We start from the raw sequence: 12,625 nt of genomic DNA, 5'->3' as shown, positions 1-12,625 counted from the left end.
ATACCACTGACAGAATGGGAAACGTGTTCAATGTAGCTAAATTGATGGGCGTTTAAATGCACCCAGTTCCGTGCAGCTATTTCTTTTATTCCTACCTTTGAGTATGGTTTTATTACCATATATACACAATTCTGAGCATTATTTTGCTGCCAAGTGTATGTTTAAAATTACTTCGGTTTTACAAGCTGTAATTTGGACTTGTTAAAAGTACATGATTTCTCTCTTTAGGGTAAGTTAACACCACTACCTATACATAAATTGTGACGTGGTCTGTTGTCGCGTGTCTCCCCGGGGCTGAGTGCAGTGATGCCGCCCTGCCCTGGTGTCCACCATGGTGCCGGCCAGTCACAGAATCACAGAATCATTTTGCAGAGTTGGAAGGGACCTCTAGAGATCATCTAGTCCATCTCCCCTGCTAAAGCAGGACTGCCTAGAGCACGTTACTCAGGACTGCATGCAGGCAGGTCTTGAAAGTCTCCAGAGAAGGGGACTCCACAGCCTCCCTGGGCAGCCTGTTCCAGGGCTCTGTCACCCTCACCGTAAAGACGTTTTTCCTCTTATTTGAGCGGAACTTCCTGTGTTCCAGCTTGTGCCCGTTACCCCTCGTCCTGTCACTGGGAACCACTGAAAAGAGTCTGGCTCCATCCTCCTTAAAGCCACCCTTTAGATACTTGTAAACATTAATAAGGTCTCCCCTCAGCCGTCTCTTCCCCAGGCTAAAGAGTCCCAGCTCTCTCAGCCTTTCCTCATAAGGGAGATGCTCCAATCCCTCAGTCATCTTTGTTGCCCTGCGCTGGACTCTCTGCAGTAGTTCCCTGTCTCTCTTGAACTGGGGAGCCCAGAACTGGACACAGCATTCCAGTTGTGGCCTCACCAGTGCAGAGTAGAGGGGGAGAATGACCTCCCTTGACCTGCTGGCCACACTCTTGCACTTTGCTTGCTCATGGATAATTTACTGTCTACCAAGATCCCCAGATCCTTTTCTTCAGAGCTGCTTTCCAGCAGGTCCACCCCTAACCTATACTGGTCCCTGGCATTCTTCCTCCCCAGGCACAGGACCCTACACTTGTCCTTGTTGAACCTCATTAGGTTCTTCTCTGCCCAGCTCTCCAGCCTGTCTAGGTCACGCTGGATAGAGTCCTCTGCATCCCTCCTGCAGGTGGTGGCCTGGTGCCTGTTGTCAGCAGAGTGGTGGACTTGGTGGCTTCTCCTCCTTGCTGAGTAAAGTAGGTGGTGGTGAAGTGCGCGCTTTCGACTGTCTAACATCGCTCCCTCTAAATTAAAGTGTCTTAGGCCAGAAGAGCATCTCTGTGGCATGACTACCTTCAAGCAAAGTGCAGTCCCAGTTGGGGTCGCTTACATTAAGTTATACACGCATGACTTAACTACCTTCTTGAATCCATTCCTAGCAGCACAAGTTGCTTTCAGACAGGTTTCTGCGAGTTTGCAGCAAGGAGTGGGAGATAATAGTGTTTAATTTGTTACTTTTTCTTCATGGGGTCTGGGCAGTGGGGGGAGTGTTCCAGGTTTCACTGTTGCAGAGTGGGTAAAGAGATTTTGAATATTTTTTTTTCCCCTGGTAAATGCGGTGTAAAACTGATATTTAGGCCAATTGCCATGTAGGAGTTTAGGTTACTATGCAAAGCAGTACTTATTAATAACATTTACATATTGAACTAAAGTGTGATGCAATTAGAACTCTCTGGATTGAGGATTAGCCTCATCTCTGAGGGGAAAAAAAATTCCACCAGCGTGTACCCCGTGCATGCACACACACACGTACAAGTGGCAAAAACCTTCTGTCCCTAGAAGGACCTTCTCTTAAAACCTTTTTCTTTTCGAAGGAGTTGAGTTTGTGGACTAGAGAAGTAGCGACAAAGTATTTCTGCAACGTGTGATGAAACAAGCGGGTATAAAGGCTCTGTAAACTCCTTGCAAGCTATATAAAATCAATCTGCCCACTCTATTCTGTTGTACAAAAGTATTTCAGTGAATGCAGTGGCCAAGAAAGTATACTAGAAATGCCAAATACCTTTAGAAATAATGTACTGCTGCTTTTAGGGTCCTTGATATTTGGAATTTAGGTTGCACAACATTGAATGTTATTGGTGGCATTTGGCTGTTCCAGTGGAGGATCCTGGTTTCTTGTTTAAAAAAAAAAAAAAAATCCTTTTCTTTTCTGGTGTTTACACCCAAGTGTCGATTCAGTTTGGATTATATTTCTTTCATGGAGAAGTATGTATAAACATTTTAAATAGGTGTGTCACGCTGTCAAGTGTTTTCATTATTTGGATGATAGGTTTGAACATCTATTCCAAAGTATCAGTAGGCACCTGCAGAAGCAAAGTGGGTACGTAGCACCTGAACACATTCTGATTCATGCAATTAAAGCAGTTTACAGAGTGAGAAAGAAAAGAGTATCACATACTGAGGTCTGATGTCTTTTTTTCATAGAGAACAAAAGAGGTTTGATTCTTTCACTTCAAGTTTAGCCTAACTGTTGTGTAGTGGAGGAGGTTTAATGAATCATTGTTTAACTTTGATACTGCCAAGTATTTGACCATTAAATAGTCTGAAATGTGTACATAGCACTTTGGTGACAGACCCTTATTTAACTGTGATTAATTGGCATTGAATAGTTATTTAATTACTTCGGAAGAAATCTGACAACAGTGTGTGTTCTGATTAAGTTATTTGATGTAAAAACAAACATAGGGCTGTTGAAGAGAGCACGTTCCCTTTTGCAGCTTGCTCCTGACGCTGCGCACCACATGGAAGCCTGGGAATGATTAAAACAGCAGATACTATTCACAAATTTGGATGCTGTTGTAACATCGGCATACTTGGTTCTTGGTTTCTTAAAAGACTTTTTTGTTAATGGTTTCGTGAAGTTTCCTTTGCCTTACAAGTTTTAGGTTCAGTGTTTTCCTTTTTGCCTTTGAAGTCCAGACTGAAACTCGCTGGGATAAGTAAAGGGTGCAAGTATTAAGTGAGCTTGAAAATGGTTGTAAACTGAAAATACTGGACTAGATCTAAGAATTACTGTCTTATGGCATGTATCTTATATCACAGGAATGCTCACTTAGGGAATTTGGGCTTTTTGGGTTTATGAAGTATTGTGGGAGGGTGATGTTGATCGTCTGTAAGTTTGGGAGAGAAGGATATTATAAGTTTTGGAGAGAAAAATATTATTATTTGGCGGGGGGTGAGTTGTGCAGGTCCTGCCTTTCTTGAATAGCAGGTGCAACAGTTTCTTTAATCTGAAGAACCATCCCCAGAAGTTAGGTTTGCAAATGCTAATAGATCCTGTAGCCATAACCGTAAGCGTTTTGAATCCTGACTCAAAATGGCTACTTTAACTTAAATACCTGGAATGTTTTCTCCTCCATGCTTAATAATGTATAAGCAAGTCACTGATTTACTGTGCTTCCAGTAAGTGGAAACAGTTGTTTCTTCATACCTTGCGAAATAGACCTCATTTACTTGTAGACATCCTTATAAATGGAGCAATCGCTCGGATGCAATATCATGATGGCTATGGGGCATTTTGTGGATATTTCCAAAGCGTAGTATTTGTGCTTGGAGGTGCGTTGCTCTCTCTCTGGTATATGGTGAAGGAACTTGCTCGCTCTAGCGGGTTACTGTAGCCTGCTTCTGCATAGGACGTGCTAAATAAAATACCATTTTAGTTATAGCCATGTGAACAGGATCTGAAACACATCTCCAGGCCTGTGTTTTCTCTTATACAGTCACTGGGCTAGTACGATTGACAAGCAGCAACAACAAAAATAAGGCTAAAGCGTGTGGCATTGTCGCTTGCTTTTAGCAGTAGAAAAGCATTAATGGTCACTGGGTTAATGTTGCAAGAGGGAGATGTGGACCTCTTAGCAAGACGCAAGGTATTTTCCTAGGCTTAATGACTTCAGGTGTCATTTTCCAGAATTACTATGTGCAAACACTGAATAGACCATACATGACTTTTTTCAGTACCTTGAAAATTAAAAAAAATGAAGTTATGCTACCAGAGATTCACCTGAATGTTTATTTGGGAAGCGGGTGATTCACGTCCCCACTGTTTAATTGTATCAGATGGACTGTAAAAGGTTCCAGTTTTCAAGGATTGTCTTTTTCATATACCATTTCTTTTGCTCACTCATATTTTTGTCCATGTCACTTTACAGAATAACTGTATTTACATTTTAAAGAGGATTAGGCAGATTAAAAGATGTTTTCATGTTTTATTGATAACGTCAGATTAATTTCCACTTTCCTAGTGGCAGCTCACGGCTTTGTCAAAACACAGTCTGTAGAAACCCTGTTATACTTAACAATTTCATAACGTAATTGCCAAAAATACAGTTTTGACAATTAATTAGCAGCTTGATGGATAGTTGGTGGTTAGTGGCTATATGGAAGAAACTCTTAAGATCAGAGGACCTGAGGCCGGCTCAAATGAGCTAAGTTTTCTTTAATGACCGAGTTCCTCAAAGAACTTAATTGGAAGAGATGTTACTGTGGAGGAGAACATTGCCATGGTCTCTCTTGGTGTGCAGGATGAAGGCAAGTACTCTGCAGCTCTCATGTATATCTACGCAGGCTCATTAGCCCTGAAAGCGCCCCAATAGATCTGTATTGTGCCTGTAGCCTAAAGCTCTCCTTGTCGCAACACTGAAACTTTCTCAGAAAATAGTTGGAGATTGTCACAGCCTCCAAACAATTGCCGAAAAAAACCGCAAAACCCAGACTCAAAAAATCTGCAAAATTTCTCCTTGATCAACTTTACTGGGTCGCTTGTCAGTAGAAATGAGAACTGAACTCCGAGAAGCTGTTGGAACTGAAACTAAAATCACTTTCGACAGCGAGTGTTCTGTAATGGCTTTTCCTCTCTAGCTCTTCAGGCTTCGTCCTTGCCATACAAAATGAGAGTAAGCATGGTGCTTTTCCAGGGACAAGCTTGCATGTGCTTTTCCGCTTGTGGGATGAGGGAGATCACGAAGGCATCGCTTGATTCCTGAGAGTGCCAGCATTGACCTGACCTTTGCTATGGCCGTGGAAAGTAGCCAGCCCAAGTGACCTTGCTGCCTCCTGGCAGTGACCTGTGAGATGGCCTTTGCGCAATAGCTTCTTATATCCATCTGAAACCACAGCAAATTAAACTTATTTGGGGTTAAGAAGCAAAGGGGGATTCTGAGGCTGAATTAAGGTGGGGTTTGCTCACTATGGGAATAATTCTTTGTCCTTGTGTACAGCTTGTCATCGGTGGGTCTCACAGCATTTTGTGGAGGGGCTTGGCACTGACACCTCTCCTTGCTCTGCTCTTTCCTCTGTAAAATAAAGCGAAGTCACTCAAGAGGCAACTGAGAAGGCTGGGAACAGATTGCTAATACCCTGAGCCCAATCCATTATGCCATCTTGTTTGGATGATGACCAAGGGACTGGAGCACCTCTCTTATGAGGAAAGGCTGAGGGACCTGGGTCTGTTCAGCCTGGAGAAGAGAAGACTGAAGGGGGACCGTATCAATATCTAAAGGGCGGATGCCAAGAGGATGGGGTGAGACTCGTTTCAGTGGTGCCCAGAGACAGGACAAGGGGCAACGGGCACAAACTGGAGCACAGGAAATTCCATCTCAACATGAGGAAAAACTTCTTTTGCTTTGAGGGTGGCAGAGCACTGGAACAGGCTGCTCAGAGAGGTGGTGGAGTCTCCGTCTCTTGAGACATTCAAAACCCGCCTGGGCGCAATCCTATACAACCTGTTTTAGGTGAACCTGCTTTGGCAGGGGGGTTGGACTAGATGATCTCCAAAGGTCCCTTCCAGCTCCGACCATCCTGTGATTCTGTGTGATTCCCTCATCTGCCTCTCCTGGACAGGCCACTAAGGAAAGCCATGTCAGAAGGAAGCATTTAATCCCTTTGAATGATTTTTTTGGTTTTTTGGTTTTTTTTTTGCCAGTGAAGTCTTTGTTCATTTGAAAATAACCTGGAATGTGATATTAAGAAGTCTTAGTTACAGCATGCGTGCTATATGTGCTAGAACACTCTTCTATGGCCAGTTTCTGTGTAAGGAAATCACAGGAAAAGGAAACTTAAAAAAAAAAAATGCCGTGGAGTTCCTTCTGACAGATCTACCCGAACATGAAATAAGTGAAAGGGAACATCCTCAGCTGCCATTTCCAGTAGAAACAGATGAAAGAGATTTTGCTGAGTCTTGTGCTGCTATATACCCCTTCACTTTGTGTGCAAAGCCTAAAAAAAGGATGAATTCTACTGTTGTCTGCCAAAGTAACTGCCTTTGGTAGTAAAGTACTGCAGAACAAGCTGTTTACCACCAGTATTTCTCTTTGGAGTCGCGTCCCAGGGCTGAGGAGAGGATGTTTTGTGTAGTGCTTGGTGTGGAACAGAAATTCCCTTAAAAAAAGAAATTGTGTTATGCAACAAAATTTGTAATTCTGAGACAGCCACGAACAGAAAAATAGAATGATACTGCTACAGAGGTTACTTCAGTATCTCTTATCTCTGAATTACGTCTTCAACGCATTCCATGGAAACTTTAAACTTCACTACTTTGAGTTTAATGAGCTCCTTTGAAAAGGAAAAAGAAGAAAAAAAGTCTTTTGTTGCCAATGCAGTGAATGTGTTTATACCAGTTAGAAGTAATAATTGAATCAAGATATATGTAGATAAAAAAGCAATGTGAATGCATGTACAGGCATTACACACCTTAGAAAAGGCCAGATTCCCATCCTTAGCTTAGTTTCTTTCCTGGTGAGTAGAGATATCGATTAATAGACAAAGATACTAATCCACTTACGGGTGGCAGCGTTGTGACTTTAATTATTAAAGAACTCTTGCTATAACTGATTTTTCCACTCAAGTAGAACTTGGGAAAATAGAGAAGTGTAAATGCTTCACTGACAGCAGATTAAAAATTGTTTTATTAGCTTTAATAAAGATTGGTATTGTCAAGGTTTTGAATAAGTATAAATGTAGGGCTGCATGAGCGCAAATCTATCTCGAATTTTATTTCAGAAACGCCAGCAATTTGAATCCACGTATAATGGTGGAGGGGTGGGAACAGAAATACTGAAAAGGATCAGTTAGATCAACTGTGATCTATCTGGGACATGCAGGCACTAGTGAGTTTCAGTCAGTGATAGGAGCAGATTCTGGCTGATGTTACTTGATGAAACTTGCGTTAAGTTGTCTGAACTGTAAACCTTTATCTGCACATGTTGAGCATACAAAGCATGTGTGTTTCACCTGTTAAATTCTGTTGAACTATTATCTTCAAAGCCCATTTTTTTTTTTTTCCTAGCAGTTTAAGTAAAGGTTTTAGACTCGTGTGAAAGACGGTTTGTAAAAATGTATTCTTCTTCAACATATATTGCAGTGGTTGTAAAAGATTCCCTTCATGGTGGTTTCAAAAAGTGTCTTTTTATCTTTAGATTCCAGTTGTTTCCTTTTAACTGTTACTAAAATGGTAAAATGTGGTGTGCTTAAGATATTTTGATCTTTTAAGGAATGATATTTACTTTCTTTTTCTTCTCCAACCCTGTTTCTATAGGAAGAATCTTAAATCGTTTCTCCAAAGATATTGGCCACCTGGATGACTTGCTTCCACTGACGTTTTTGGATTTCGTACAGGTAATTCCGTTGCTACTGTCAAAGACTTCTGCGCTGCATTCTGAATTTAGATTCCTGTACGCTTTGGTGAGGATCAGCTATTTGTCACAGATGTAGCTGAGCTGAATGGAAGTACTTGTTTGTGAAAGAAAGGTGCGGTTGAAATTTAATGTGTCAGTAAAAAGCCAACATGAGTAATAACTGGCAGGTAGGAGTGGCTATACACAACTTGCTATTATGTCAGGATTTCAGTTCATAGTAGCTACATGCTTGGTAAATTGCTCCTGATTTGCCTCCGAGCAATCTGGCAAGCTTATTGCTGTTATAAGAAATATGTCCATAGTAAAGAAACAATCAACTCACATGAAAAGATAGCACAGATTAACCTAATTACGTGTCTACTTCCACAAAGAATCAAATGCTTACCACACCATTTTGGATTAAAATAGGTGTGGCTATTTACAAAGAAAAGATTAGTAGTAATAGGGTGAATATAATAGCCTTAATAGGAACAAGTGAAATAAGTTGCTGCAGACAAGAAAGATGGACAAAGCACTGAGATTTTGATGATGATGAAAGGATAAAGGATTATATGTGACATCAAGGTAATTTTTCTGTTGCAGTTGCTATTAATCCTCCTTGTAAAAAGTTGCAGAAGGATAAAGCTGCAAAAAAGTTGATCCTACTGTATCAAAATTACATGAATCACAGAGTACACAGAAGCGTGGAGGCTAGAGAAAGAAATGACTTAGTGGATCATCTGGATCCACTTAGTGGATCAGACCTGTCATGCTCACATCAGAAATGCTTCTTAAGGTGCTGTTGCTAACTTTGCTTTGTCTCTTAGCAATAACTTATTCAGGATCTAAGCCTCGTTTTGACTTCTTTAAAAATAATTCAAAGGCATTTTGGGTTGAACGGTTTAATCGTGTTGTTAATGCTAAACTCTTGAAAATAGGAAAAAAAATTATTCCAAGGAGTCAGTAAAAACACTTCTTAAGATAAAGTCTTTTTCCTAGTTTAGTGAAGTTGTTAAAGTTGAGGTGTGTGTTTGTTTTTCAAAGCATTACAGTGCCACGTGTCATTTTGGGGAAGAAAGGAAGGTGATGTATTTTACCTATCAATTAAAGCAATTGGGTTTTTTTGTGAGTTAGGGAGTTGCTTATAGTGAATATTAAGACTTTGAATTCACTGGTTTTTAAGGCCCTGACAAATTGTTTCCTGGAAGTGCAATATAAACATCTTTCTGTAATATACTACTTGTTTTCTGCTTTTTATACAGATTCCAAGTTTTTTTCAGTCTCGTTAACTATCTTATTGGACAGAATATCTTACTTCATTTCATTTCTCTTGGGCAATATGTATGCGCCTTTCTTTTTGGCTGGAAAGCTGTCCTGCAATCCTTATCCTCTTCTCTTAGCGTAGGATTTACATCCACAAAGTCGAAACCATCTCTTTTTACATAGTGCTCTTTGGCCATTAGACCAAGCAATGCAGAGGGATTTGTATTTACGTAAGTTTGTCCCCTTTACAGCAGACTGCGCTGTGTATGTTCATACTACATACTACTCGTGGCCAGAGCATCCTCTGTGTCCTGTGGTCTTCGGATAAAATCATTAACCCTTTTCCTTAGTTCCGTGCATTTACAGTGATGTGAGAGTTGCGTGCAGCCCATTGCGCACTGTTTCTGTAGCAAGAAACTGAGTGAGTGTTTTTGCATGCCCCAGCATGTGGTTTAAAGGCATGTGGGGTTGTCTGAGGATGCAAAATTTGCTGGGAAAATGTTAGCGAAGTCTGCGTAAGCAGAGGGAGCCAGAATTGGTGTGGTCTAGTCCATACTTCTTTTTGGGAGCAGACCCTGAAGCAAACTGTTTTGAGAATGACACTCTCTTTTTTTTTTTTTTTTTTTTCCTGAAGGAACCAACTGGTTTGCTCCAAAAGAAAGCTATGGAAGGAGCTAACCTGTGTGCACAGCACATACAGAGGACCAAATAATCTATTAGCAAATTGGAAAACCTAGTTATTTGGCTAGTGTATAGATACTTTAGGCAGTATATGCTTACCACTTCACTGGTCTGGGATGAAAGAATGAAGCTCTGTTGCTCTAGATGTGATTGTTTTCTTCTTTCAAGCTCCTACTGTAAACCACATTTTGTAAACATTTCCCCTCATGTTGATTACTTTGTGCATTTCTTTTAAATTGGCTATTGAATAATTTGTCAAATTCTGAAGTTTGCATTTTAAGTGAAAAGTTTTCCTTTTCAAAAAAATAAAGTAGATGTTATGTGTCCAGCACACTATTGAAAAGATACTGTCTTTCAAAGCTTGCCTGTTCTATTTGGCATCAGAAAAGAAAATTTAGGAACTTACTGTTGATTAATAATGCGCTGCTATCCATAAGACAAAAGCACTTCCTCCTTGGCAGATTTTCTAAAACTTACTGTTCTTGATCAGCAAGCTCGTTGGTTAGTGGATGCCTTTTGAAATTCAATAGCAAAGATATGATATTTGTTTCTGAAGGAGCACAGATTTTTACAAAGGATAACTGTTATCAATTATGATAGAGATCTTTTGTCACTTGTTTTGTTTGCAGGTGTCTTTTATAAGACTTCCTATAATCCCTTCAGGAAGAAATATTTTCTCCTTTCTAAAAACAGTATTAGCTAAATATAAAAGCTCTGATCCCAGCCATTGTTGTTGATTCTTTGAGAGACATTTCCCAACATTCATTGTTTAAATGGTTGTCAGGAAGAATCAAGTGAAACTTAATAAACAATGCAGTAACTGGTTCATCTTACTTTGTGTGTAGAAGCTTTTCTTGAGCGGATTTGCATTGAAGAAGTGGTCCTTTTTCTGAGTTACTGCTAGGATCATAGTGAAGCATTCCACCCTCTTACTATATTGGCAAGTGAGTGTATAATTTCTGCACAAATAAACACAATGTGATTGGACACCCAAAAACTACAATATGAACCCATTTAAATACCTATAAATAAATAAATAATTGAAATCTACTAGTTTCAAGAATTTCCGAATTGCACCGAGTACAGATTTTAAGGCAATGCTAAAAATTCATAATGTTCTTTTTAGAGTGCCTAATAAGATTTATACACTGCACTACAGTCATAATGAGCATGATTAGCCTAGACAGCTATACTGGATGAAAATTAATTCCTTGAACTAAAATAGTTGGATTTTTTATGTCTTCCGTTGAGTCAATGAGGAAGAAACAGTCCGTTCTCTTCAAGGCAGTGGATAGTTACTGTACACTTGTTTGTTAAAGCAAAAATAAAAGGTATATGGCAAGCATAAAAATGCATCATAGGCCTTGTGCATTCTTCTGAAAACCCGGCTAGATTTTGCAAAACTGTTGCTTTGTAATAGCCCCCAAAGTAGCAACTCTCGCTGTGTTTATAGTTTCCTGCCATCCTATAGCACACCTGTCTTTGGAGAGATTAGGGGCAGGAGGGACAGTCCTCACTAGGAGGCGGCAGGCTTTTTTTTTTTATTCCACTTAACTTACGAATTTTAACAGCATAGGAGACATGCTGTGGTAGTGCAGTTGACTATCTTTTTGTAGAAATTACTGCTGTTATCTCCAAGATTTATAAATAAAAAATATGACAACACATTTTATGGCTGTGTTTGATTGTATAGCTATTGAACAGAACTCTGTGGGTAGATGTGAAGTATAGAAACTGAAAAGAAACCAAAGGTTAAGTTACGCAATTCAACTGAGATATCTTTAATTGTACATTTGCAGTTCAGGTCAAAGCTCGTTAAAGTAAAAAAAAAAAAATGAACTTTACAGTCTGCAGTCTAAGCCTGTGCCTTATCTTCTATATTGGATTCTGGCTGGCCATAAGGTTCCATACCAGCTCTCCTAAAAAAATAAAATAAAAAGCAATTAAATATTCACTATGACACTTCTACTAAATACAGCACTAAATCAGGTAGTAATTAATGGTTGTAGGTTGATTCAGATAATCAAAAAGCTGAATGAACTTGTTCGGTGAAGGTGGTGGGTTGTTTTTTTTTTTTGGTGAGCTCACATATTTTTAATAGCTCGCCTTAGTGCTGTCAGCCTCCTTAGTCTCAGTTCTGCATCTCGCTTTCTTTTTCCTATCCTGAGTTACGTATTTATGGCAGGTGTTTTCCAACTAAGTTAGAATCTCCTCGGGTAAAGGACTACTTGTGTGAATTACATTACAGGGCTTTAATACTTTCTAAGAGGATTTAAACATCTACTTCGTTTAGATATATATGCTTTATTTATGTATTTCTTAGTTTAATCAGAGGGCAGGCCTGACAGCAGCCTCCAAGAGCTACCCAAAGGCTTCTAACTTAGGTGGTATGAACTTGAGCATCCTATAAATAAGTTCACGGGGACTTAGGGGAGTCAGGTGCCACGTAAGATGACTGGGATTTTGTTACTTAATTTTCTTAGGCTCCTCTGAAAATACCAGCTGATTTACTCAGTGTTATAACCCACTGTTGTTCTTCCTCCTGCCTTAAGCTCAGTGGGAGTACAAGGTTCTGTTGATGTGGACTTCACTGGTCGGTGTGGGGCTTGTAGTTTAAAATGCCATGGTTAAAATGCATAGCAACATCTAGCTCAATGCGGCACTAATAAAACACACTGTACTAATTTGGGAAAAGGTCTCATAAGGAATAGAATAAAATAATTTAATGAGGACATATTAGGAATTAAGAATCCAATCTATTTAATAGTATTTTATGCACATTAGGCCAGATATTCCGAAGTGGCCAGTATTTTGGATGCTATATTTTTGAGAGCTCATCGAAGGCGTGCTTTTAATACCTGAATCTCACTTTGACTTCAGATAGATCTGCAGAGGCTTAACACCTTTAAACTGTGGTCTCAGGCAATGCAGGATGAGAACTCAAACTGATAAACTGCTGGTTGAAAATTTTATCTATAAACTGATTGAATACAAAGATGCTGAAATATATTTCAGATTTTCTTTTGGTTTAGTTAATT

General features: G+C 39.7%; 1 protein-coding gene across 3 annotated transcripts in view; it reads left to right on the top strand.

Moving 5' to 3' along the window:
• ABCC4 (ATP binding cassette subfamily C member 4 (PEL blood group)) overlaps window positions 1–12,625 on the top strand; it is a 186,369-nt gene that overhangs the window by 111,295 nt on the left and 62,449 nt on the right. For all 3 annotated transcript variants that reach the window (XM_063336396.1, XM_063336387.1, XM_063336381.1), the window contains one exon: window positions 7,565–7,644. In XM_063336396.1, the coding sequence (XP_063192466.1) occupies window positions 7,565–7,644 (80 nt within the window). The remainder of the gene's footprint in view (window positions 1–7,564; window positions 7,645–12,625) is intronic.

The sequence above is a fragment of the Chroicocephalus ridibundus genome, chromosome 1 (genome assembly GCF_963924245.1).
Source record: "Chroicocephalus ridibundus chromosome 1, bChrRid1.1, whole genome shotgun sequence".
Taxonomy (NCBI): Eukaryota; Metazoa; Chordata; class Aves; order Charadriiformes; family Laridae; genus Chroicocephalus; species Chroicocephalus ridibundus.
This window is presented reverse-complemented; position numbering and strand designations above follow the sequence as displayed.